This window comes from Sceloporus occidentalis, unplaced genomic scaffold (assembly GCF_023333645.1).
Source record: "Sceloporus occidentalis isolate IW3139 unplaced genomic scaffold, rSceOcc1.0.p SCAF_421, whole genome shotgun sequence".
Lineage (NCBI taxonomy): Eukaryota > Metazoa > Chordata > Lepidosauria > Squamata > Phrynosomatidae > Sceloporus > Sceloporus occidentalis.
In genome coordinates, this window is record NW_028317401.1 from 61,852 (window position 1) to 88,292 (window position 26,441).

The 26,441-nt window shown below is 48.7% G+C and overlaps 2 protein-coding genes across 2 annotated transcripts; both read left to right on the forward strand.

Annotated features, from left to right (window-relative positions):
* The first annotated feature begins 2,681 nt into the window (after window positions 1–2,681).
* Window positions 2,682–10,681, forward strand: LOC149272749 (heat shock factor 2-binding protein-like). The gene is made up of 8 exons (XM_089506763.1): window positions 2,682–2,763; window positions 3,236–3,318; window positions 3,728–3,877; window positions 4,303–4,432; window positions 5,703–5,820; window positions 7,552–7,655; window positions 9,572–9,770; window positions 10,177–10,681. Exons 1-8 carry the CDS (start codon window positions 2,682–2,684, stop codon window positions 10,679–10,681), a joined length of 1,371 nt encoding a protein of 456 aa, XP_089362889.1.
* Window positions 10,682–20,271: 9,590 nt separating this feature from the next.
* On the forward strand, window positions 20,272–26,267 carry LOC149272750 (putative serine/threonine-protein kinase SIK1B). Its single transcript, XM_089506764.1, has 15 exons — window positions 20,272–20,418; window positions 21,200–21,316; window positions 21,724–21,787; window positions 21,974–22,135; window positions 22,837–22,961; window positions 23,044–23,167; window positions 23,389–23,588; window positions 23,675–23,812; window positions 23,902–23,976; window positions 24,058–24,190; window positions 24,288–24,560; window positions 24,650–24,880; window positions 24,968–25,160; window positions 25,546–25,743; window positions 25,880–26,267. The coding sequence occupies exons 1-15, from the start codon at window positions 20,272–20,274 to the stop codon at window positions 26,265–26,267; spliced, it is 2,568 nt and encodes an 855-aa protein (XP_089362890.1).
* The last annotated feature ends 174 nt before the right edge of the window (window positions 26,268–26,441 follow it).

A 26,441-nucleotide genomic window follows, 5' to 3' on the forward strand; every position in this document is an offset into this window, starting at 1 on the left:
GGCAAACTCAGGGGAATCTAAATCCTGGGGGCAGTGTGAACATTATTAATGTATTTATTTATAAAAGTATGGTATCAGTAATATTCTCTGAATGATTCGAATCTCTGTAAGATTCGGATCCTTGTAAGATCCGGATCCCTGTAAGATTCGAATCATTTGAATCATTCGACTCTTCGGATCATTCGACTCTTTGAACGACTCTCTGACTCTATGAGTCATCGTTCCTGTGTGAATTAATGAGCTGTAACCTGACCCCAGAGTCTGTGTCTGAGTGCTCTGCAGATGACTCACAGCTCTAGGATCAGGTTACAGCTGCATGATTCAGACTGAACCGCTATAAATGAATCGTTCAGTTTACTGAACCGATTCATCCGGATCACTAAAAAGAACCGGATCAAATGAACGATTCGTTCATGATCCGGACATCACTAGTCACAGAGTCAGGAGGGATAGAGCGCCCCCTGCTATGTCACAGAGACAGGAGGGATAGAGCATCCCCTGCTGTGTCATAGAGTCAGGAGGGATAGAGCGTCTCCTGCTGTGTCACAGAGACAGGAGGGATAGTGCGCCCCCTGCTGTGTCATAGAGTCAGGAGGGATAGAGTGTCCCCTGCTGTGTCATAGAGACAGGAGGGATAGAGCGCCCCCTGCTGTGTCATAGAGTCAGGAGGGATAGAGCGTCCCCTGCTGTGTCATAGAGACAGGAGGGATGGAGCCCCCCTCTGTTGTGTCATAGAGTCTGGGCAGGAAAGGATAGAGCGTCCTCCTGCTGTGTCATAGAGTCTAGGCAGGAGGGGATAGAGCGCCCTAGGCTGTTTCATAGAGATTAGACTGTTTTGTGTGAAGAAAATCATCTGTAGGTGAAATGCTGCTGCCCCTGCTGGCTGCCACAGGATGATGTGATTGGTTGTTTTCTCTCAATGTGATTGGTTGTTTTCGCTCCATGTGATTGGTTGTTTTCTCTCCCTATGATTGGTTGTGTTAGATATTCTTTGTCTTAAATATCTAGACTGTTCCAGTGACCAAATAGCAATAATAACCACAGCTTCTAAGATTGATGAACAGATGGTGGTCACAGGTAGTGTAGGCTTAGTATTCTTGGTGAGACGGAGGAGAAAGAGACCTTTCCCTTGAGTATTTATACCCCTTTACCTTCCGTTAGGGTATACATTGTTACTATATATGGGCAATATATGAAGTTAAGGAATCCTATTGAAGCATAGGATACACCGGCATTCCACAGAAGACCCTCTAAGCCAGGGGTGGGCAATTAATTTTCCCATGGGGCCACATGAGAAATTGGAATGGTTTTAGAGGGCCAGACCTCTACAAACTACAAACTCCGAAGCCTTGTCCATTTTGTTAACTTATGTGCTGTTTAATAAAGTTATTCAAGCCTACGTCATTGGTAGAGGTGCTTGAATAAGTAAGGCCTGAATAACTATTAGCACAGCACAGAAGTAAACAAAATGAACAAGGCTTCGGAGTGCATACCGTATTTTTCGCTCTATAAGACGCACCTGCTGATAAGACGCACCTAGATTTTAGAGGAGAAAAAAAAGGAAAAAATATTTTGAGCTAAAAAATGGGCTAAAATATTTATTACAATAACTGAATAAGCTATGAACACAGTAAGACACACGCAGTAAGACACACACAGACACAGTAAGACACACAGACACAGTAAGACACACACAGACACAGTGAGACACACACAGACACAGTAAGACACACACAGACACAGTGAGACACACACAGACACAGTAAGACACACACAGACACAGTAAGACACACACAGACACAGTGAGACACACACAGACACAGTGAGACACACACAGACACAGTAAGACACACACAGACACAGTGAGACACACACAGACACAGTAAGACACACACAGACACAGTGAGACACACACAGACACAGTAAGATACACACACACAGTAAGATACACACACACAGTAAGACACACACACACAGTAAGACCTCCCTCCCTAACCCCCCTTCTCAGTATCTCCCCTCTAACTCCCTAACCCCCCCTTCTCAGTATCTCCCCTCTAACTCCCTAACCCCCCCTTCTCAGGATCTCCCCCCCCGCCCCGGTCACTTACCTTAAACTCCTGTGTTGGAAGCGTGAGGCGTTTGTCTCGGGTGCCGGCGCTTCACTGCTGATCGCCGGCGTCTGACGTCATATGCCGGCGCCCAGCGTAAAGCGCCGGCACCCGAGACAAACGCTTCCAACACAGGAGTTTAAGGTAAGTGACCGGGGCGGGGGGGGACACCGGACTCATTGGTGAGTCACCAGGACACTCTTTGCGGGCCGGTCCGAGCTATTCAGCGGGCCGGATGTGGCCCGCGGGCCGTGCTTTGCCCAGGTCTGCTCTAAGCTATGTCACATAATTGATAACATATTGTGTTCCTAGCACTCAAGTTGCATTGAAGCCTAAAGTGTGTAGAACAGAATAAAAGCATAACAATGATTTCTTACAGGTTGTTTTCTCTCCATGTGATGGGTTGCATTCTCTCCCTGCGATTGGTTGTTTTCTCTTGCTGTGATTGGCTGTAGTATTTATTATAGTGTTTTTCTATTTTGTCTCCAGTATTGCGTTTCGATGTCTGGATCCTCAGGGGCAGAGTTTGTCCTCGTCAGAAGGCGGGACTTGGAACGTCTGACCACAGAAGTCATGCAGATGAAAGAGTTTCTGCCGCAGATCCTAAACCAGGAATTATTGTCTAATGTCCAGAGACTGGAGCAGGCGGAGAGCGGTGAGAGGGTCGTGCCAAGTGTCCCAGGCCTTGTGGTTCCTCCACTGCTTCTCAGATTCCGTGTTCATCGTCTGGTTGGCGAAGGGGTTAATATGCAAGTCATAGGCCTCTGTGGGGCATCTGGACAAGTGTCTCTCAAAGCATGGAGGGGTCCCAGGTGGTCCCTCCCATCACCGTGTCAGGGGGGGAATTAGTGCATCATGATCACCCGTCTGCTGTACCGCGGCACCGGTTATTAGCCCCTGACCGGGATAACAAACAGTTAACCAGCTTGTAGAAGGTGTTTAACGGAATGTGCCCTGCAGGCTCCCGTCTCAGGGTGTTGGGAGTTACCCTGGGGGCATGTTAAGCCCGGGCACATAATGGTAGGCCTACTGGTGCAGCTAAGGGTCATCTCCATTCAACATTCTGGATTTGGATGGGGTCACAGTGGCCTACAGTGTGACTGAGTATGACTTTCCTGACTCTGCAGCTCTGGATGTAAAGGAGTCGGACTGTGAACATTTCAGATCCCGCCTGGAAGCCGCTCAGAGTGAATGTTTGCAGGAGAAGGAGGTGAGGCAGGGGCCGTGTTGTGATATCGGGGGATCGGACTCGTGGCCCCGGCGTCCGGGAGATACTGGATCAGGAGGCTACAGTATTGCTGGATTTATCAGTGTGGGTCTCGGGTCCCTCTGTGGCGTCTCGGTTCCCTCTCGGGCATCTCGGGTCCCTCTGTGGCATCTCGGGTCCCTCTCTGGTGTCTCGGGTCCCTCTCTTTCTTGGCGTTGGGAGGAACCTGACACTCCGTTGGTTGGATTTTCTTTAGCGTTTTGTTACAATGTGACAGTCGCTCGCTGGTTTTGCTCGCCTCCCGACGCTGTCTCTTTCTCGCCCTCACTGTCTCTCCCTTATAGTTTCTTTCTCCTGATCCTTGTGGGCGCTCTACATCCTTTTATCTCTCTTTTTGTGTCCTTTTCTGCAGGAGAAGCTGTCTGTTCTGGCCCAGCTAAGCAGTCTCCAAGAGCAGTCTCTGCAGCAGGCTGAGTTCTGCACCCTCATGGGTTCCACTCTATGCACTTTACTGTGGGGGGTCTCTAGCCGAGAGGAGGTGGTGAGGAGCCTTCTGGGAGGGGTGAGTAAGGAAGGGGCAGATGCCGGGGTCACTCCAATGAATTCTTCCCCTGCAGAGTATGGCTGTATTATGGAGCAGTAAGAACAGGCGCTGCCCTGCTGGGCTTCCGACACTTGGCTGCGGATTACCCCCTGCAGCCTAACCGCAGCCATCAAATGATATCAGCGCCTAATCGCATGGCCTGCACCAGATGCAGCATTTCTGCAGGAAGCAGTCATCGTGATAAAGGATGCATGTTTGGAAATCACTCTTCCCTGCCCCTGCAGAATCCCTCAGGGCCGGTCCTTGTGCTGGATTCCTATCTGACGATAGCCGAGCACTCTCCTGCGCAGGCCCTGGCCCGTTGTCCGGCTCAGGCTTGCTCTCTGGCTCAGTGTTTGGCTCCCTGCTGGGCTCACTGTCCTGTGATCTCTGTTCCTCCTCAGGGGAAGGCAGTGGCATTTTTCGGCCTCGCGTCGCAGACTTTGTCCAGTTACGTGGAGTCTCTGGAGCAGCCGCAGGACGAGGAGGCTGAGGAGAGCCAGTTTGTTCTGGGTCTGGCTGGGACGATCACCAGTGAGAGCCACTTTGGAGGACAATGTGACATACAGTGCAACATCTGACCCTGGGGGACCCTGATTGCGTGACCCACACCTGGGGGGACCCTGATCGCGTGACCCACACCTGGGGGGGACCCTGATCGCGTGACCCACACCTGGGGGGGACCCTGATCGCGTGACCCACACCTGGGGGAGACCCTGATCACGTGACCCACACCTGGGGGAGACCCTGATCGCGTGACCCACACCTGGGGGAGACCCTGATCGCGTGACCCACACCTGGGGGAGACCCTGATCGCGTGACCCACACCTGGGGGAGACCCTGATCGCGTGACCCACACCTGGGGGAGACCCTGATCGCGTGACCCACACCTGGGGGAGACCCTGATCGCGTGACCCACACCTGGGGGGGACCCTGATCGGGGGACCCTGATCGCGTGACCCACACCTGGGGGGGGACCCTGATCGCGTGACCCACACCTGGGGGGGGACCCTGATCGCGTGACCCACACCTGGGGGGGACCCTGATCGCGTGACCCACACCTGGGGGGGGACCCTGATCGCGTGACCCACACCTGGGGGGGGACCCTAACGGCGCAAACAATACCTGGGGGGACCCTACCAGTGCAAGCCACACCTGTGGGGGACCCTACCAACGCAAGCAATACCTGCTGGGGAACCTACCAGCGGGAGCCATACATGGGGGGACCCTACCGGTGCAAGCCACACCTGGGGGGACCGTACCGGCGCGAGCCACACCTTGGGGGCACCCTAACAGCAAAAGCCACACCTGGGGGGACCCTACCAGCGCAAGTCACACCTGGGGGGACCCTACCGATGCGAGTCACACCTGGGGGGACCCTACCGGCGCAAGCCACACCTGGGGGGACCCTACCGGCGCGAGTCACATCTGGGGGGACCCTAATGGCGCAAGTCACACCTGGGGGGACCCTAACGGCGCAAGTGAAACATGGGGGGACCCTAACGGTGCGAGTCACACCTGGGGGGGACCCTAATGGGGAGCCTAACAGTGACAGACACGATCATAGAGATAGATGCTGGCAGAGACAATCACAGGGACAGAGACATAATCATAGCAAGAGAAACTGGCAGTGAGGGTGACATTGACACTTGATAGCAGAGACGGACGTAGACGGCACACTTCGGAGTTGGCTGTCTCTGTGTCGCTGTACGGGTGACTGTCTCAGTGATTGGCTCTCTGTGTACGCAGTTCTTTTTCTGTCTGAGGAATTTCCAACATAAAGGATGTTTTTTGGTGTCTCCAGATATTGCTGCTGTCTCTTTCGGACGAGAGTTCCTGGTGACCACCTGTAGAGATCTTCTAGAGACCTGGATTCACCTTCTGGGGAGGATCAAACCCGGGACCTGCTGTCGGCTCCGAGTGTGAGGACCCCCGTGATATATATATATCAATGTATACACCTATGCACGCAGACATATATATTAAATATATAAATATATATATATATATATATATATAGCACCGTGCAAAGGTTTTAGGCAGGTGTGAAGAATGCCGTAAAGTAAGAATTATTTTGAAATAGTTTATTTTTATCATTTAGCAAAATGCAAAGTGACATAAATAAAGAAAACTCCAAATTAAATCAGTATTTGGTGCGACTGCCGTTTGTCTTCAGAACAGCATCGGTTCTTCTCTGTGTCTTGCGCAGTATTTTCGTCAGGCAGGTCGTTCCTGACATCGGGGAGGAATAAATGCAGTTCTGTGGATTTTGTCTCTCGCACAGTATTTTAGGCAGGCAGGTCGTTCCAGACATCGGGGAGGAATAACCACAGTTCTGTGGATTTCAGCCCCTCAGTCGCTTCTCTCTTTTCGTATGATCCGAGTCTGGGCTCCATGAGGGCCAAACCATCACTTCCAGATCTCCTTGTTCTCCTTTACGGTGAAGATGGTTCTTAATGGCTTTGGCAGTATGTTTGGGGTCATCATGCTGCAGGATAAATTTGGAACCAAATAAATGCATCTTTTTTCACATTTTGACTCATCAGTCCAGAGCACCTGCTGCCATTTTTCTGCCACCCCCCAGTGCCTGTGTTGTTGTGAATAGTTGAGTCGCTTGGTCTTGTTTCCATGTCGGAAGTTTGGCTTCTGACACGACTTCTCCGGACAGTAGATGGCTGTACGAGGGTCCCACTGTTTTCTGCCAATGCTGGGCTGATGGCTCTGCTGGACATCTAACTGTGAAGGGAAGCACGATGTGTCTTTCATCTCCTGCAATGAGTTTCCTTGGCCGACCGCTGTGTCTTCGGCCCTCAACATCGCCTGTTTCTTTGTGCTTCTTCGAGAAAGCTTGTACAGAACATCTGGAAACCCCTGTCTGTCCTTGCTGACGCGGTAATACTGCCCTGAGGCTTGTTGCTGTGCTCAGTATCGTCCTGGTCAGCGAGTCTAGATGTTCCGCACCCATTTTTATTCCTCCTGCACAGCTGTTTCAGGAAAGGATTGTGTTTCAGGCTGCATATTAAATAGACGATCATTAGCACCTGTTCGTTATCATTGTTTAATCAAACACCTAACTCTATGCCTACAAACCCCTGAATGTGCCAGTGACCCCAGAAGAACTGATGCTGTTCACGTCAGGTTGCCCGGGGGCCCCGCTTGAGGTGTCTCCTGCTGGTGTCTCTCTCAGTGTCTCCTGCTGGTGTCTCTCAGTGTCTCCTGCTGGTATCTCCCTCTGTGTCTCTCTCTTAGTGTCTCCTGCTGGTGTCTCTCTTAGTGTCTCCTGCTGGTATCTCCCTCTGTGTGTCCTGCTGGTGTCTCTCTCAGTGTCTCCTGCTGGCGTCTCTCTCAGTGTCTCCTGCTGGTGTCTCTCTCAGTGTCTCCTGCTGGTGTCTCTCTCAGTGTCTTCTGCTGGTGTCTCTCTCTGTGTCTCCTGCTGGTGTCTCTCTCAGTGTCTCCTGCTGGTGTCTCTCGCAGTGTCTCCTGCTGGTGTCTCTCTCAGTGTCTTCTGCTGGTGTCTCTCTCTGTGTCTCCTGCTGGTGTCTCTCGCAGTGTCTCCTGCTGGTGTCTCTCGCAGTGTCTCCTGCTGGTGTCTCTCGCAGTGTCTCCTGCTGGTGTCTCTCTCAGTGTCTCATGCCGGTGTCTCTCTCTTACAGTCTCATGCTGATGTCTCTCTACAATGTATCTATTAATCGGAAGGGTGTTTCCTGGATGAGTCACAATGTCTCGTTAATCTCTCAGCTCCAGAGACTTCTAACAGGTGAGAAATACTGATTTCTTCAGCATGGGAGCCCTATATGTCACGTAAATACACACTGGATCCTATATATCTATACCATGTGATGTATATACGCAGGAGCCCTATATATAATGTGAAATATATTTATACCATGCGCCGTACATACACGCGAAATACTACATATGCACACTGGTACCCTATATAATTGTTAAACATCTACAAATGGGCCAAAACAATTTGGACATATTTTTCGGTTAGTTTTTGGCCCATTTGCCTCGGACGAAAATTCCGGGGGAATTTTTAAATCGGGAATGAAATTCGGCGACCGGTACCCACGTCTCTTACACTGTTACTCATTCACTCACCTGTTCACTCTCACACTCATTTACTCTCTCACATTCATCCACTCTCACACTGTCACTCACTCTCTCACACTGCTGACCACTTCCGCTTCTTCTTCCTCTTCTATCGTCTGCCTTCTATTATATCTTCAATTCTTAGTCTGGTATCTTCTTTCTTTGTCCGAATCTCCGCGGATATAACCCGTCAACTTCCACCCAAATGGCAGCGCTGCGGTGACGTCCTCCCTGATCCTCCAATCGGGTGAGAGTACAAAACCACAAGTGCCGTCATTTTGTCCTCACGTGAGCTGAGTGTGCGAATTAATGGGGACCCACACATTTTGGGCGGAAATTTACCAGCTTTTTGCTTCTTTCTTGTCCAAGTTGTGGGGGGTCTGGCCTCGTTTTCGGGGCTTCGTACGAATCACAGGATTTGGTAAATTTGCAATTCTTACGAATCCGATTGCAAACATCTAATATCTATACCATGTGCCATTTATCTGTGTGAACCCTATATATCTATACCATATATCCCTGTAAACCTATATATCTACACCATATAACCATGTAAACCCTATATATCTACACCATATATCCCTGTAAACTCTATATATTTACAACATATATGCCAGTAAACCCTATATATCTACACCATATATCCCTGTAAACCCTATATATCTACACCATATATCCCTGTGCACCTTATACATATATATATCTATACTATATGTCCCTGTAAACCCTATATATCTACACCATATATCCCTCTGAACCCTATATATCTACACCATATATCCCCATAAACCCTATGTATCTATACCATATATCCCTGTAAACCTTATATATCTATACCATATACCCCTGTAAACCTTATATATCTAAACCATGTGCTGTATTTTTGTTAATCTGGGGATCTGCTGATTTTGGGACCCTCGGCACTGTTAGAAAAATGCTTATGTGATCGTAAATATTATTGCTGACAAAGACATAAGAAAGTAGAAAATGTCTAGTCTATGATATATGCACGAGTTCCCGCCAACACGCCTACTCTTTGTTATTATATATATATATAATATGTGCTAAGGGTCAAGTCTGGGCCATTCTTAATTATGCAGCTTAAGAGGCGTAACCTGCTTGAAAAGTAACCAATCAGAACGATGCATGCTATTAGAAGTAGATAAGAGGTTAAATAAACCACATAATCCAAACATGTAATCAGACAACGCGTTGATGTATGTGTGTTGTATGCCTTGTCTCGATTCTGCGCATGATCTAAATAAATTAAAACTCTTTCTGAGGAGAATTCGACCATTATTTCAACCAACAGACATCTCATGATGGGGGGCACTGGGACCATAAGCTGTCCCCAGGTTGGGGGCTCCTTCCACTCGGGGTCTATAGGCAACAGGGACCCCCGTTTTTTAATTGTATGTCAGAGTTATTGAATATGGAGGGGCAGGAGATGAAGCCGTTTCCTGGACACGTTGGCTGCGCTGATGGGAGTTGCACCGACAGAGGGCCATGTTTTGTCACCATATGAAATACTTGCTTTGCACCTTTTGTTTCACACATGTCACACGCGTGTTCCCCCTGCAGATCAAGACCCTGATGTGTGCCTCCATACCCTGCGTCTCCTGCAGTCCGTGGCACTGGAGTCAGACGGACCACGCCACATGCAAAGTGAGCTGCACAAGTGTCTGCCCCGCATCGTGGAGCTGGCGCAGAGCCGGAGCGCCGAGCTGCAGACTGCAGCCGGAGAGCTGCTGGAGGAGATGAGAGCCCTGGAGGCAAAAGGGTAACTGGGGGCCCCAACCGCCCCGCGTACGATGCCACTTCCTGGAACTGATGCCCCTGCGTGTTGGGCTGTTGTGTTACTCTGTGTGTTTCGTTGCATAGCTTCCTGTGACATCACACCACATATTTTCTGCTGTTGTATGTGTGATGCCACTTCCTGCGAGATTTAGAAATGCGCCTGTTTTGCAATAAAGTGTGAGATTTGTGGTTCAAGGTCCGTCCCCCCCGTTTATATTCCTCCATCCCACCAAGTAATGTCTCTAACACTATTTCACATCTCAGGCCCCAGACACCGCGCTCCCAGGAGCCCCGTCCGCCGCACACCGCGCTCCCAGGAGCCCCGCACACCGCGCTCCCAGGAGCCCCGCACACCGCGCTCCCAGGAGCCCTGCACACCGCGCTCCCAGGAGCCCCGCACACCGCGCTCCCAGGAGCACCGCACACCGCGCTCCCAGGAGCCCCGTCCACCGGACACAGCGAATGTCGGACACCACGCCCCGAGTGTCCAGTCCGTCAGACACTGCGAGCCCCGGACACCGCGCCCTGAGAGCCCCGGACACCCCACCCCGAGAGCCCCGTCAGTCGGATAACGCGCCCCGTCCCCGAGAGCCCTTCTATCAGACCTGTGGCCCCAAGAGCCCCGTCTGTTGGACACCGTGCCCCGAAAGCCCCATACGGCGGGCGCCACGCCCCGAGAGCCCCGTCCACCAGACACCGGGCCGCGAGAGCCCTGTCCGTCGGACAACGGGCCCCCAGGAGCCCCGGATAACGCGCCCCGAGAGCCCCATCCGTCGGACAACGGGCTCCCAGGAGCCCTGGACAACACGCCCCGAGAGCCCCGTCTGTCGGACAACGGGCCCCCAGGAGCCCCAGATAACGCGCCCCGAGAGCCCGGTCCAGGGGACATACTAAAACGAATGACAAAATGGAATGCCCATAGACTTTAATGGGGAGGAATGCCCATAGACTATAATGGAAGGGAAAAGAATATTGATTTTGAAATAAAAGTTTAAAACATATCATTTAGATCTTTGGCACACATACTCCCCTAGCACAGACACAGGATCTAAAACTCAGATTATGTGGGATTATATCTTTTTTTCTATGGAATGACAGGTGAATGACAGTATTGATGGAATGCCCATAGGATATAATGGGAGAAAAATCAAACCTGTTTTTCAGACAAAACCCTCTGAAATATCATATCGATCTTTGGCACACATACTCCTCTAGTACAGGAATAGGTTCTAAACCTCATATTAAGTGAAATTATAGCTGTGTTCTATGGAATGACAGGTGAATGACAGTATTGATGGAATGCCCATAGGATATAATGGGAGAAAAATGTAACTTGTTTTTTAGAGAAAACCTGACATATTATATAGATCTTTGTCATGTATAATCCCCTAGTACAGTTATAGGTTCCAAATCTCATATTAAGTGGAATTATAGCTGTATTCTATGGAATGACAGGTGAATTACATTTTTTAGTGAATGCCCATAGGATATAATGGGAGAAAAATTAAATTGTTTTTTAGAGAAAACCCTCTGACATTTCATATAGATCTTTGCCATGTATATTCCCCTAGCACACACACATGATATAAAAATCAGATTATGTGGGATTATAGCTGTTTTCTATGGAATGACAGGGGAATGACAGTATTGAGTGAATGCCCATAGGATATAATGGGAGGAAAATCAAACCTGTTTTTCAGACAAAACCCTCTGAAATATCATATATATATTTGGCACATATACTCCCCTAGTACAGACACAGGGTCTAAAACTCATATTATGTGGGATTATAGCTGTTTTCTATGGAATGACAGGTGAATGACAGTATTGAGTGAATGCCCATAGGATATAATGGGAGGGAAATCAAACTTGTTTTTCAGAGAAATCCATCTGAAATATCATATAGATTTTTGTCATTTTGAACACTGGTGACACTTGTAATATGTTGGTCACCAGAATGAGGAATCTGCACTCACACCAAAGGAACTCTGGTGCTTAACTGTGCCAGGAAGGGCCAGATCCCCAGTAGATCAAAATAAATAAAGGCTCCAGGCACTCAAGGGTTCCAGCTCAGGCAGATTTATTAAAGGAAGACAGCAACAACGTTTCAACCTCACAATGAGGTCTTTATCAAGTCGATAAAACTGTCGATAAAATTTTGTTGAATTGAGTCCTCACACAAGTATGCCTTCCACTCTTCTCTGATAAAACATAAGTTTGCCAGTTGGTAACAAGCAGCTGCAATATTTTCTTTTGCTCTTTATTTTTCCTTCATGGAATCTATGACTATCACCTCCCTGGTATTAAAAAGGACTACACCAAGGCACCAGTGCTGTCGGGAGCCCCAGGAATCCGTGTTAAATTTTCCCCCAAGAAGCTGTAGAAAATGTCTGCTCTTCCTCGCACCAAACTTTGGTAAATGTAGGTGGGGCATCAAAATCTTTTCTGTAAGATTTCTCTGGCAGATGAAGTTGCTTCATCACAAAGCCATTGTCCGGGATCCAGTGTTTTCAAAATCTGTTCTTTTACTGTTTCTAGCAATTTGTTATCTGAATCTGTTGGTGGCAGCTTCCAGGGGGTTAAGTCATCCCACGCAACAAGTTCATTCATTTCATGCCCATCCTTCTTTGGCGTCGAGTGTTTAGGCCGTTGGCCCAAGGATTTGATGGAAATATCAAACTCAATCATGGCTATATGACTATGTGGCCGGTATAACTGAGCTGCAAAAGCAAATTCTGCATTTCTCACCACTAACTAAAGTAAACCATCTCATACTTACAGGCAATAGGAAGCAACTTTGAATAAAGTAAACATCGCCCTAGTAAATTAGATAAATGGTTTAAATGTTATAATGAGGCTTAAAGTGATATTTATTAATTAAAATAAACTGAGATAGTGGGTTCTATCCAATTATGTGAGAGAAATCAGTTATTGTTTTTTTATTAAATAGGTTGTATTTCCGTTGGTATTCAATGAGCTGAGATGGATAAATTTAAGCCTCTGAATAGAGCTGGATATTTCAATATGCTGATTTAGACCTGTGTTAAACTGGACCAAACTAGGCTAATTCGGCTGTTAAAACATTTCCAAATTAGCCCAGCATAATTCATAATTAAATTGGTAACATTTATTTAAAGGATGTGATTAACCCCAGCGTTTATTTTACAACGCTTTCCAAAAAACTACCAGATAAATTTCCATCTTTATTCATCTATAATTTCCTACCAACTCATTCAGCGCATCCCCAAAAATTATATATTGAGTTTTTAGAGGACAAGTAGGATCTTATATACACAAACCATTTAATATTGAAAACAAATTCTAAAAAATGCGAAGAAAATACCATTCTTTTCACAGTTGCTTCTATTAAAAAATATACATAGCCAGTGTAAAGTAAGTAGAATAAAAAATCTAACTTTATTTAGGTATTTACCTTGATTTTGGAAATACCTCCTATGCCTGGTATTTATATTTATTTTGGTAGTTACTGGGCAAAATATGAAAGATGTGCATCACTGTTTTCAAACATATATATATATATATATATATATATATATATATATATATATTATAGTTTGGCCCCAAAAGTATAGAAAAAGCTATACTGCTGTATAAAGGTATTCAGTGCCCTTCACTAATATTGACACACTTTGTAAATATGAGCAAAAAATGCTGTGAAAATTTGTCTTGTCGTATGTTTCCATTGATAGTTTACATTTTTTAGTACATCTGGGTGACTTGGAATAGGAAGTTGTTCAACCATGACTTCCTGTTTCACAGGGGTATAAATATTAGGTAACACATAGGCCAAATTCCCTTAGTCATTGATCATAATGGGTAAAACCAAAAAATATGGTGATGTGATGTGGGGCAAAAGATTGTTGAGCTTCACAAAATGGGAAATATTTTTTATTAGTGATATTGTGGATGGAAAGGGATGTCTTTTTGCAGATGACAAAAGTTTGCAACAGGGTTTATGTTCCTGGAGGGATAAACCAAATGGCAAATCATTTAGATAAACTGAAAAAATAGTCAGAGCTGTGGCATTGATAAATGCAAAGTAATGCACCCGTGCAAAACAACCCAAGGGCAGAGTATAGAATATTTGATACGGTCCTAACCTCAACGTGTGAGGAAAGGGATTTAGGGGTAATTATTTCAGAGGATATGATTTAAGTTTTTAAATACTTAAAGGGAGTTTATTTAAAAGGAGAAACATCAGAAAATATTTCTTAACTGAAAGGGTAGTGACTTCATGGAAGAGCCTTCCATCAGAAGTAGTAGATGTTAATACAGAGGTGTTTAAGAAAGCATAGGATAGGCATAAGGTTAAGCTAGATATAAGATAAGGCCAGGTACTAAGGAGAGTTTTAAGATGTTGGGCAGACTGGATGAGGCGAATGGTTGTTATCTGCCGTCACCTTCTATAAGTGGCTTTAAGAAAATGGCAAAAGCACTGAAAATGCCTACTTCCACCACCAGTGAAATAATTAAGGAGTTCCAGTCAACTGGAAATGTTATGAATTAAGGAACCTGGAAGGAAGAGTATGTGTGTCTATATTGTCTCAAAGCACTGTGAAGAGGATGGTTCTAGTCGCAAAAAAAATCTCCAAGGATCACAGCTGAAGAATTGCAGAAATAAGTTGCATCTTGGGGTCAGAAAATCTTCAAAAATACAATCCAACATCACCACAAGTTGTTTGGAAGGTTTGAAGAAAAAAGTTTCTACTCTCATCCAAAAACAAACTCAACTGGCTTCAGTTCGCCGGACACTACAACAACTTCGGGTTCTATGGTCGTGTGAAACCAAAGAACAGTTTTCTTGCCAATAAACACCAGTAGTGGGTTTAGCGCACACAGAGAGGTAGCCATATGGAAAAGGACCACATGCCCACGGTTAAATATGGTGGTAGCTTTTTTAATGTTTTGGGGCTGATAAAATCCATCCTACTATGGCCATCGCTGTCCCCTGATTTGAACTCCATAGAAAACATGTGGACAGTCCACCAGCGTCGACCTTGAAATTTAACAGATGGGGAGAGATTTTGTATGGAGGAATCTGAGATCCCTCGCCATGTATTCTCCAACCTCATCGGCATTATAGAAGACTCAGAGCTGTTATCTTGGCAAAGGGAGGTAAGCACAAAGTATTAACTAAAAGGGTGCCGATAATTCTGCCACAGATATATTTCATTTTTATTTATTTTTAAAAAAAAAACCTGTGTTGTGTTTGCAATTGTTTGATATCCATGATAGCAGAGCATTTCTGTGTATTATTTGAAGAAAAGATGAAAGGGTTAAACAATAAAGACAAATTTTCACAGCATTTTTAGCTCATTTTAAACCAAGGCTGCCTATGTTCGTGGAGGGCACTGTATACCTTTATACAGCAGTATAGCTTTTTCTGGCCACTTTTGTGGGTTAAATATTATATATATCCCAGTAACCCAGTAACTACCAAAATAAATACCAGCCATATGAGGTGTTTCCAAAATCAAGGCAAATACCTAAATACATTTTTTTCTTACTTTGCACTGGCTATGTATATTTTGTAATAGAATAAACTGTGAAAAATTGAATTTTTCCTATTTTTAGAATTTTTTTTCGTATTAAATAATGGTTTATGTATAAAATATTTTTTCAAATGAAGATCCTACTTGTCTTCTAAAAACACAATGTATAATTTGTAGGGATGTACTGAGTTGGCAGGAAATCATAGTTGAATAAAGATGGAAATGTATCTGATATTTTTTTGGAAAGCATTGTAAAAAAAAAAACAAAAAAAAAACCTGGTCTCTAACGGGTTAATCATAGCCCTAAATAAATATGTTACCAATTTAATTATGTATTATGCTGGGCTAATTTGGAAATGTTTTAACAGCAGAATACGACTAGTTTGGTCCAGTTTAACACATGTCTAAATCAGCATATTGAAATATCCAGCTCTATTCAGAGGCTTAAATTAATCTATCTCAGCTCATGGAATACCATAGACGGAAATACAACCTATTTAGTAAAAAAACCAATAACTGATTGTAACGGGTTCACCAAGAGAGCTGTAGCAACTCCCAGAGATCACCCACATGTATCCTCCTGTTGTCCCCGGAATCACTTCCAGCACCAGCCAGCATGCGCACCTTGGAACCCTGCTATGTGTACCCAATAAGTAGACACAACTACCTTGAACTGAGTACAGCAGGAATGAACAGTTTATTGATGTAAAAAATAGACTCATATAGCCACAGAACTTCATTAACATAAATTAACATTGATAAACAGGTAGACAACCCAACCTTTAATCCCATTTAGCTACTGAATTTCCCCCTGGTAGCCATCCTGTTAATGGGATTAGTTTAACAATGGAGTTCCTGCCTGTTTGGCAGCCAGGCTGGGGCCATCTCTGAGTACCTTGGGCCCCTGTATGACAGGTCATTCTGTCACACTGATTTATCTCACATAATTGGATAGAACCCACTATCTCATTTTATTTTAGTTAATAAGTATTACTTTAACCCTCATTATAAAATCTAAGCCATTTATATTGGCCACAAAGTCATGTAGCCATAATTGGTGAGGTGGTCATTTTAGTCTCCTTGAACTTGCGGTGCATCTTGATGATTTCGTCAAAAAAATTAAAATTTTTCCAGATCTTGTCGTATCGTTTGGGCATCTGGAAATAATTAAGGAAGCTGGTACACTTCTTCAAGTTTCCAATCAAGACACTACACTGCCACAGCTCCTGTCGTATGATACTACATTTAATGTTGGAGACTTTTACCTATCAACGTTGGTAATGAGAAATATTACTTTAATCAGTAACCCGATATTTCCTGTAGCTTTTCTTCTGCATGAGAGAAAATTCAAAGCCTACCATAGTGATTTCTTATGTGAACTTCTCAACAGTTTAAATGGACACCAGATTACATCTATTCCATTTGTTACTGACAGAGAAAGGGGTATTGCACAACCTCTGCAAACACATTTTCCAAAGATTCCTCATATCTTTTGTACAAATCACATTTTGAGAGATGTTGATACCTGGATAAAGAAACATAGCGGAAAAACCGACGACATTAAAGTTTTGAAAGACCACGTAGCCCAGATGATCGACAGTGAATGTTTCACACCCGTTACAATTTATTTAGGGTGCAGTGGAGCAAAGACTTTAGAAACTATTTTGATAAACAACTAAAGGATTGCATCTCCAAACATTCAGCAAAATTTGTAACATCCAAATTTGAAAATGATGGAAATGCAACTAACAACATCTCCGAAAGTTTAAACAAAGTTCTGAAAGACCAGACTGGATGGAAAGAAGCACCTGTTGATGTCCTTGTGCTTGCTATGTTTTACATGCAGTGCTATTATCTGCACGAATTTAAAAGAGCAAACTGTGGACTTGGCAACTATGAGCTAAAGAAACAATTTTCGTATCTTGAAAAAATAGTTGCAGATGTAAACTTCCCCACCTTTTACCCGCTAGAAACTATAATTGAGAACATTAAATCATCTTACCTGGCGCCAGTGAAAGGGATGGAGAAGGGAAAACATTACCGAATGAGTCAAAGATCTTTGGCAAAACATTGTCTAGAATCTAATGGTGTATCTCTGTGTCCACAATCATCTACCTTTGTTGTGCGCAGTATTAATGGCACACATGTACATGCTGTAAAGCTCCTACCAGAGCCTGCTTCTTGTTCGTGCCCCAGCACAGGGCTGTGTTATCACATCATAGCCGCTCAGCTGTCAATTGGATGTAAGGAATTACCAGATAAACAAACATATTCACCGTCAACGCTTTGCAAAAAGAAACGCGGACGATCAAAAAGATCTGGAAGAAAGAAGCCAAGGAAAGGAGATTATGATTACGATGTCGAGCCTGCACCAGATACCATTCTTTGCTGCTCGTCTGAAATAGGATTGTCACACGAAAGAAATACCAAAGAGGAGCCTGAGTTTGATATTTCCATCAAATCCTTGGGCCAATTGCCTAAACACTCAACGCCAAAGAAGGATGGGCATGAAATGAATGAACTTGTTGCGTGGGATGATTTAACCCCCTGGAAGCTGCCACCAACAGATTCAGATAACAAATTGCTAGAAACAGTAAAAGAACAGATTTTGAAAACACTGGATCCCGGACAATGGCTTTGTGATGAAGCAACTTCATCTGCCAGAGAAATCTTACAGAAAAGATTTTGATGCCCAGCTACATTTACCAAAGTTTGGTGCGAGGAAGAGCAGACATTTTCTACAGCTTCTCGGGGGAAATGTCGCCTTAAACAAAGACATTTTGTTGGTTCCTTTTAACACGGATTCCTGGGGCTCCGGACAGCACTGGGGCCTTGGTGTAGTCCTTTTTAATACCAGGGAGGTGATAGTCATAGATTCCATGAAGGAAAAAGAAAGAGCAAAAGAAAATATTGCAGCTGCTTGTTACCAACTGGCAAACTTATGTTTTATCAGAGAAGAGTGGAAGGCATACTTGTGTGAGGACTCAATTCAACAAAATAACAGTTTTATCGACTTGATAAAGACCTCATTGTGAGGTTGAAACGTTGTTGCTGTCTTCCTTTAATAAATCTGCCTGAGCTGGAACCCTTGAGTGCCTGGAGCCTTTATTTATTTTGATCTACTGGGGAGCTGGCCCTTCCTGGCACAGTTAAGCACCAGAGTTCCTTTGGTGTGAGTGCAGATTCCTCATTCTGGTGACCAACATATTACAAGCGTCACCAGTGTTCAAAATGACAAAAATCTATATGATATTTCAGATGGATTTCTCTGAAAAACAAGTTTGATTTCCCTCCCATTATATCCTATGGGCATTCACTCAATACTGTCATTCACCTGTCATTCCATAGAAAACAGCTATAATCCCGCATAATATGAGTTTTAGACCCTGTGTCTGTACTAGGAGAGTATATGTGCCAAATATATATATGATATTTCAGAGGGTTTTGTCTGAAAAACAGGTTTGATTTTCCTCCCATTATATCCTATGGGCATTCACTCAATACTGTCATTCCCCTGTCATTCCATAGAAAACAGCTATAATCCCACATAATCTGATTTTTATATCATGTGTGTGTGCTAGGGGAATATACATGGCAAAGATCTATATGAAATGTCAGAGGGTTTTCTCTAAAAAACAATTTAATTTTTCTCCCATTATATCCTATGGGCATTCACTAAAAAATGTAATTCACCTGTCATTCCATAGAATACAGCTATAATTCCACTTAATATGAGATTTGGAACCTATAACTGTACTAGGGGATTATACATGACAAAGATCTATATAATATGTCAGGTTTTCTCTAAAAAACAAGTTACATTTTTCTCCCATTATATCCTATGGGCATTCCATCAATACTGTCATTCACCTGTCATTCCATAGAACACAGCTATAATCCCACATGATATGAGTTTTAGATCACATGTGTGTGCTCGGGGAGTCTGTGTGCCAAAGATCTATATGATATTTCTTAAGCTTTTATTTCAAAATCAATTATTCTTTTCCCTTCCATTATAGTCTATGGGCATTCCTCCCCATTAAAGTCTATGGGCATCCCTCCCCATTATAGTCTATGGGCATTCCTCCCCATTAAAGTCTATGGGCATCCCTCCCCATTATAGTCTATGGGCATTCCTCCCCATTAAAGTCTATGGGCATCCCTCCCCATTATAGTCTATGGGCATTCCTCCCCATTATAGTCTATGGGCATCCCTCCCCATTAAAGTCTATGGGCATCCCTCCCCATTATAGTCTATGGGCATTCCTCCCCATTAAAGTCTATGGGCATTCCATTTTGTCATTCGTTTTAGTATGTCCCCGGTCCAGATAAACGTGCAATTACAGGGACCTTAAGGTCTACCATCCTACCGTTATGTAAATACCCTCAGAGCGTAAGCTCTTTGGGGCAGGTCCTCTTGTGCCAGGAAATGAAACCCCAGCCGGTGACAAATAAACAGGTGAGTGCAGGCAGACTTCACCCCTATCACCCTCGGCCTTCCTCACCCCTATAGCCCTGCGCCTGCTGTTCTCCGTTTCCGCCAATAGCGCCGCTGTGCGCTGAGATCACTGCGCATGCGTGGTCTGCTGACCCTGAAACCACCGGGTTACGCCGCCAGCTGCTCTCTGACGTCACCGACCGGTAACCACGGAGACAGAGACATCAATTCTCGCGTCAGAGACTCGAGTTACCTAGCAACGGGGCGGAGCACGAGGAATGTTGACGCTAGAGATACGTCAATAAGGCGGAGCTACGGAAAGGTCGGGGCGGGATTACGGGCGTGTCCTGGGCTCAGAGTCTCTCACACATGTCAGTCGGGGACAGACGCAGGAGAATGTGAGAGGGGCCCCGGGGTCACACGGCGGGTAAGTAACTGCCCCACTGTATCCCCCAACCGCCCCGGGATATTCCCCTCTGGTTGTGACCGCGTCGGCCGCTGACGCTCGGCTTTTGTTACAGGTAAAGTGCGACATGGTGATAATGCGAGATATCGGGGTCTCTGGGGCCACACCTGCCCGGCGGCCGCTCCGAGTCGGGTTCTATGATATTCAGAGGACACTCGGGAAAGGGAACTTTGCTGTTGTGAAGCTGGCCCGACATCGTGTCACCAACACACAGGTACGTGCTCCGGGGGGGGCGGGGTAGGTGGATTTACCCCAGGTATGTGCTCTGGTGGGGGGTAGGTGGCTTTACCCCTGGTATGTGCTCGGGTGGGCGGGGGGGTAGGTGGCTATAGCCCAGGTATGTGCTGGGTAGGTGGCTTTACCCCAGGTATGTGCTGGGGGGGGTAGGTGGCTTTACCCCAAGTACATGCTGTGGGGGGGGTAGGTGGCTTTACCCCACGTACGTGCTGGGGGGGTAGGTGGCTTTACCCCAGGTATGTGCTGGGGGGGTAGGTGGCTTTACCCCAGGTATGTGCTGGGGGGGGGTAGGTGGCTTTACCCCAGGTATGTGCTGGGGGGGGGTAGGTGGCTTTACCCCAGGTATGTGCTGGGGGGGTAGGTGGCTTTACCCCAGGTATGTGCTGGGGGGGTAGGTGGCTTTACCCCAGGTATGTGCTGGGGGGGGTCGGTGGCTTTACCCCAGGTATGTGCTGGGGGGGGTCGGTGGCTTTACCCCAGGTATGTGATGGGGGGGGTCGGTGGCTTTACCCCAGGTATGTGCTGGGGGGGGTCGGTGGCTTTACCCCAGGTATGTGCTGGGGGGGTAGGTGGCTTTACCCCAGGTATGTGCTGGGGGGGTAGGTGGCTTTACCCCAGGTACGTGCTGGGGGGGTAGGTGGCTTTACCCCAGGTACGTGCTGTGGGGAGGGGGTAGGTGGCTTTACCCCAGGTTGGCGCTGGGATGGGCAGTTGCTCGCTGTCAGGGCAGTTGCTCAGATCTGTGTTTCTCTCCCCAGGTCGCCATTAAAATAATTGATAAAACTCGGCTAAATGAGGAGAATCTGGAGAAGATCTACAGGGAGGTGGAGATCATGAAGAAACTGAAACACCCTCACATCATCCGACTGTACCAGGTACATCCACAGCCCCGCCCCTTTATCTGACTACCCGGTACATCCACAGCCCCGCCCCCTTATGTGACTGTACCTGGTAGATTCAAAGCCCCGCCCCTTAATCTGACTGTACCTGGTACATTTACAGCCCCGCCCCTTTATCTGACTACCCGGTACATCCACAACCCCCCCCTTATGTGACTGTACCTGGTACATTCACAGCCCTGCCCCTTAATCTGACTGTACCTGGTACATTCACAGCCCTGCCCCTTAATCTGACTGTACCTGGTACATTCACAGCCCCGCCCCTTTATCTGACTGTACCTGGTACATTTACAGTCCCGCCCCTTTATCTGACTGTACCGGTACATTCACAGCCCGCCCCCTAATCTGACTGTACTAGTTAATTATGCGTCTCCCGTCTGCAGGTTATGGAGACCAAAGACATGATCTACCTGGTGACAGAATACGCCCAAAATGGGGAGTTATTCGGTGAGTTTTTCTTCCTGGCTTCTAGTTTCCGGCCCTCGCGGGCCTCGTGAACCCATCCCCTATCCCCCAGCCTGTTCCGGCCCTCACGGGCCTCGTGAACCCATCTCTCACCCCCCAGCCTGGTCCGACCCTCACAGGCATTCAACTTTCTCTCCAGTCCTCCAAAAAATGCTATTTCCCCCCCAGATTACCTGGCGGTCCGCGGCCGTCTGACGGAGGACGAGGCCCGGAGGAAGTTCCTGCAGATCCTGTCGGCGGTGGAGTTCTGTCACGCGCACAACATCGTCCACCGAGACCTCAAGACCGAAAACCTGCTGCTGAGCGAGAACTCGGACATCAAACTGGCGGGTGAGAGCCCCTGAGCATGTGGGTGGACCCTTGAGGGTGTTGCAGGGGGGTGAGAGCCCCTGAGCATGTGGGTGGACCCTTGAGGGTGTGCCGGGGGGGGTGAGAGCCCCTGAGCATGCGGGTGGACCCTTGAGGGTGTGCCGGGGGGGTGAGAGCCCCTGAGCATGCGGGTGGACCCTTGAGGGCGTGCGGGTGGGTGAGAGCCCCTGAGCATGCGGGTGGACCCTTGAGGGCGTGCAGGTGGTGAGAGCCCCTGAGCATGCGCGTGGGTGAGAGCCCCTGAGCATGCGGGTGGACCCTTGAGGGCGTGCGGTGGGTGAGAGCCCCTGAGCATGCGGTTGGGTGAGAGCCCCTGAGCATGCGGGGGGACCCTTGAGGGCGTGCGGGTGGTGAGAGCCTCTGAGCATGCGGGTGGACCCTTGAGGGCGTGCGGGTGGTGAGAGCCCCTGAGCATGCGGGTGGACCCTTGAGGGCGTGCGGGTGGTGAGAGCCCCTGAGCATGCGGGTGGACCCTTGAGGGCGTGCGGGTGGTGAGAGCCCCTGAGCGTGCGGGTGGGTGAGAGCCCCTGAGCGTGCGGGTGGGTGAGAGCCCCTGAGCGTGCGGGTGGGTGAGAGCCCCTGAGCGTGCGGGTGGACCCTTGAGGGCGTGCTTTTGACCGCAGGCTTCGTACCTCTAATACCCGCGTTTTTTGTGCCCCCAGACTTTGGGTTCGGGAACTTCTATACGGACGGCTGCCCCCTGAGCACATGGTGCGGAAGCCCCCCGTACGCTGCTCCTGAAGTCTTCTTGGGGAAGGAGTACGAGGGTCCGCTGCTGGACGTGTGGGTGAGTGAGTGGCTGCCGTGACGGGGGGTATTTTAGAGCGCGCTCTGCTCTGTTCCTCACGTGTCGCGTGTCTCCCCGGCAGAGCCTCGGCGTCGTGCTCTACGTCTTACTCTGCGGATCGTTCCCGTTCGATGGACCCGACTTAGCGAAGCTGCGGCTGAGGGTGCTGGAAGGAAGGTTCCGGATCCCGTACTTTATGTCGCAGGGTAAGACGTCTGTGTGAAATGCCCCCGGGGTGACCTTTGCTGGTGCCCCCTGCGCATGCGCGGGAGGGATTCCAAAATGGTCGGACAAGAAGCTTTACTGACCGCTGGAATTCTGACTGCTGGATAGAGTGCGGCTCAGAGTAATGAGATGTGTAGTGGGGGTTCAGGGAGGCCTTTTCATGCGTCTGTCACGTTCGTCTCACCCAATGTCTCTCCGTCAGACTGCGAGTCCCTGATCCGCCGGATGTTGGCCGTGGACCCCGCCAAGCGGCTGAGCGTCGCCCAGATAAAGCAGCATCGGTGGGTGCAGGCGGGAAGCCCCCAGCCGCCCCCCTGCAGCACCTTCCCGTCACCCCAGCCATGTCTGCAGGCCCTCGGCATCATGCAGGGTCTGGGCATCGACCGAGAGCGAACCCTGCAGGTGAGACTGCCCCCCCCCCCCCCGTTTTCATTGCCTCCGCTCACATTGTCCCCACCCCCGCTCACATTCTTCCCTTCGCGTTGTAGTCCCTGCAGAACGGTCTGTATGATCACTACACTGCCATATATCACCTTCTGGTGGAGAAGCTGCAGCGGTCACGACCGACCCAGGGGGAATCTCTGCCTCCATCACAGAAGCTCCCGGCCCTGGCGGACAGCAATAAGGTGAGTGTGAGTGCGCCCTGGGTATGGATTGTGTGGAAGCCGCTGGGGTGTTTGTGGTCTGTATGTTTAGTTCTCCCTCTTCTCCGCAGGTGTGGCCCCCTGGGCCATCTCCTCTCCAGGCTGAGCCGGGGGACTCTGAGTGCGAGCTCAGCTTTCCTTTGCAGGTGAGTTGGGACAGAACGAGCTCGGGGTCGGGGGCAGCTTTGGGGCAGATAACCGGGTTAAGTTGGGTTGTTCTCTTGTAGACGCTCTTACACCTGAAGGAGCCTCCATGTCTCGGCCAGCCGGGGGGCGGCTCTCTTCCCCCCTTTACCCTCCAGGATCGCCCCCCTAGCGAGGAAGTGGTGGGCGCTGTGCAGGGTAACTACGCGGCACCATGTGAGTGTTTATTGGGCGCTGGCACAGCATGCGCCAAGTGTGTTTCCACTGTCACTCTTATTCTGTGTATCCTGATGTCTCTCTGACGCTCGGTCAGTCTATGCCCGTCATCTCTCCAACGCTTCGTCAGTCTATGGCCGTCATCTCTCTAATGCTCCGTCAGTCTATGGCCGTCATCTCTCTAATGCTCCGTCAGTCTCTACCCGTCATCTCTGTAATGCTCCGTCGGTGTATGGCGGCCTCCCCGATGGTCCGTCGGTGTATGGCGGCCTCCCCGATGGTCCGTCGGTGTATGGCGGCCTCCCCGATGGTCCGTCGGTGTATGGCGGCCTCCCCGATGGTCCGTCGGTGTATGGCGGCCTCCCCGATGGTCCGTCGGTGTATGGCGGCCTCCCCGATGGTCCGTCGGTGCATGGGGGAGTATAGAATAAAGTCTGTTTCTCTCCTCTCCCCCCACAGCCGTTCTGGGCTCCTCTTCGGCTCCCTCTGCGTGTCACAGTTTGGAGAGCTGTCTCCTTCCTTCCTGGATCCCGGCTTCTCGTGGGTTACGTGGCCAGTATGCTGCCCCACCGCTTAGTGCCCAGTCCGCCGCTCCCGTCCTCCAGGCCCCGGGCGTCTCGGCCCCGAGCTCTCTCCTGCCTGTAACGTTTCAGGAGGGGCGGCGAGCGTCCGACACGTCTCTCACCCAAGGTAAGGAGCGTGCATGCGCCGTGCTGTGAGCCGCTAGGTGGTTGGGATTGTATGATGTGTATGTCTCACGTAAGGTCCGTGTTACAGGAATCCGCGTGTTGAGACAGCTCCGTAAGGCTGCGCGTGTCCGTGGCCTCCTGTGTCTGAGTAAAAGCCGCCCTGGCAGCCGCAAACATGGCATCTTTTTTGGGGGGCTGCGCGGCTCTCATCACCCTCGACATCCTCCACAAGTCGGGCCCGATCCACAAGGACTTCTGCAAGGCGTTCTGCAGCAGCAGAGGTGAGTGTGTGTGGGGGGGTCCTGTCTGTGGAGGTGATACTAAGAGGGCCACCGGGGGGTTCGATGACGGGCCACGCTCCCCAAGGTAAAAGCGTGTATGGTTTTCCGGGCGTATTTTGTACCTGAGTGTACATCTCCGCCGTTGTCTGTTATGGGGCCTGAGTTGGTGTAACAGGATTAGTGGTCTCTGTGGGGTTTATATGACGATCGGGAGCCGGGGGTCGCATGTGAGATTCAGGAGGCAAACGTCTGTCCTGTTCATGATAAAACTCCCCCAGCGTATTTGCCTCTACCACTTCTGCTGGGAGGCTGCTCCACTTACCTGCTCCATCCCCACATATGTGTGGTCACGTGGCTTTGTGTCTCACGGTGTTTTCTCCGTCAGGTTCCTGCAGATGTCTGTCTCGCCCCAGAGAGCGCTGACGCCGTCCTCCTCGCTGCTTCTGTCTCAGGACTTTAGTGACCAAACGCTGACCCTGGAACTTCTCCCGTCCTCCTCGTGTCCCTCACAACCTCTACCTAACCACATACCCCATCCCAGGGCCCTTAACCCCGCGGACTCCCAAACCCCGGTCGAGCCCAGGTACGTCCTCGTCTCATAGGGGCCGACGGCTGCCGAGCTGCTAATCTCCGGGACGTTTCGCAATATTTCTGAGCACTGAAACTTCAAGCAATAATCGCCTGCAATAGTGTTTTTATACTGGGAATCTGGATCCCAGCTGGATCTATACTGGGAATCCAGAGCTCGGCTGGATCTATTCTGGGAATCCGGAGCCCAATTGGATCTATACTGGGAATCTTGAGCTCAGATGGATCATCTATATTGGGCAGGCCGAGCCCGGCTGGATGTATACTGGGAATCTTGAGCTCAGATGGATCATCTATATTGGGCGGGCCGAGCCCGGCTGGATGTATACTAGGCGGGCCGAGCCCGGCTGGATGTATACTGGGCGGGCCGAGCCCGGCTGGATGTATACTGGGCGGGCCGAGCCCGGCTGGATGTATACTGGGCGGGCCGAGCCCGGCTGGATGTATACTGGGCGGGCCGAGCCCGGCTGGATGTATACTGGGCGGGCCGAGCCCGGCTGGATGTATACTGGGAGCTGAGGTCTAGTGTTGGCGTGTATAGTAGGGTGGAGTTATAGGAAACCTACTGACACCCAGCAATGGGGCTACAAACCCATACCCAGAATCCCCAGTCCGTGGCCCAAGGAACGATCATTAGGGCAGAGTCTGGGTCCCTGGGCTTGAATGCACCTCTAATGGTTAACTGTATACGGC

What these genes read in the sequence shown, in the direction of transcription:
- LOC149272749 (XM_089506763.1), top strand. Translation starts at nt 2,682, where the DNA reads ATGCAGATGAAAGAGTTTCTGCCGCAGATCCTAAACCAGGAATTATTG. An exon ending in TGAGGAGCCTTCTGGGAGGG is followed by an intron (nt 3,878 to 4,302) that starts GTGAGTAAGGAA and finishes GTTCCTCCTCAG; the next exon opens with GGGAAGGCAGTGGCATTTTT. An exon ending in GCTCCAGAGACTTCTAACAG is followed by an intron (nt 7,656 to 9,571) that starts GTGAGAAATACT and finishes TTCCCCCTGCAG; the next exon opens with ATCAAGACCCTGATGTGTGC.
- LOC149272750 (XM_089506764.1), top strand. Translation starts at nt 20,272, where the DNA reads ATGGTGATAATGCGAGATATCGGGGTCTCTGGGGCCACACCTGCCCGG. An exon ending in GGGTAACTACGCGGCACCAT is followed by an intron (nt 24,191 to 24,287) that starts GTGAGTGTTTAT and finishes ACGCTCGGTCAG; the next exon opens with TCTATGCCCGTCATCTCTCC. An exon ending in CAAACCCCGGTCGAGCCCAG is followed by an intron (nt 25,744 to 25,879) that starts GTACGTCCTCGT and finishes TCTGGATCCCAG; the next exon opens with CTGGATCTATACTGGGAATC.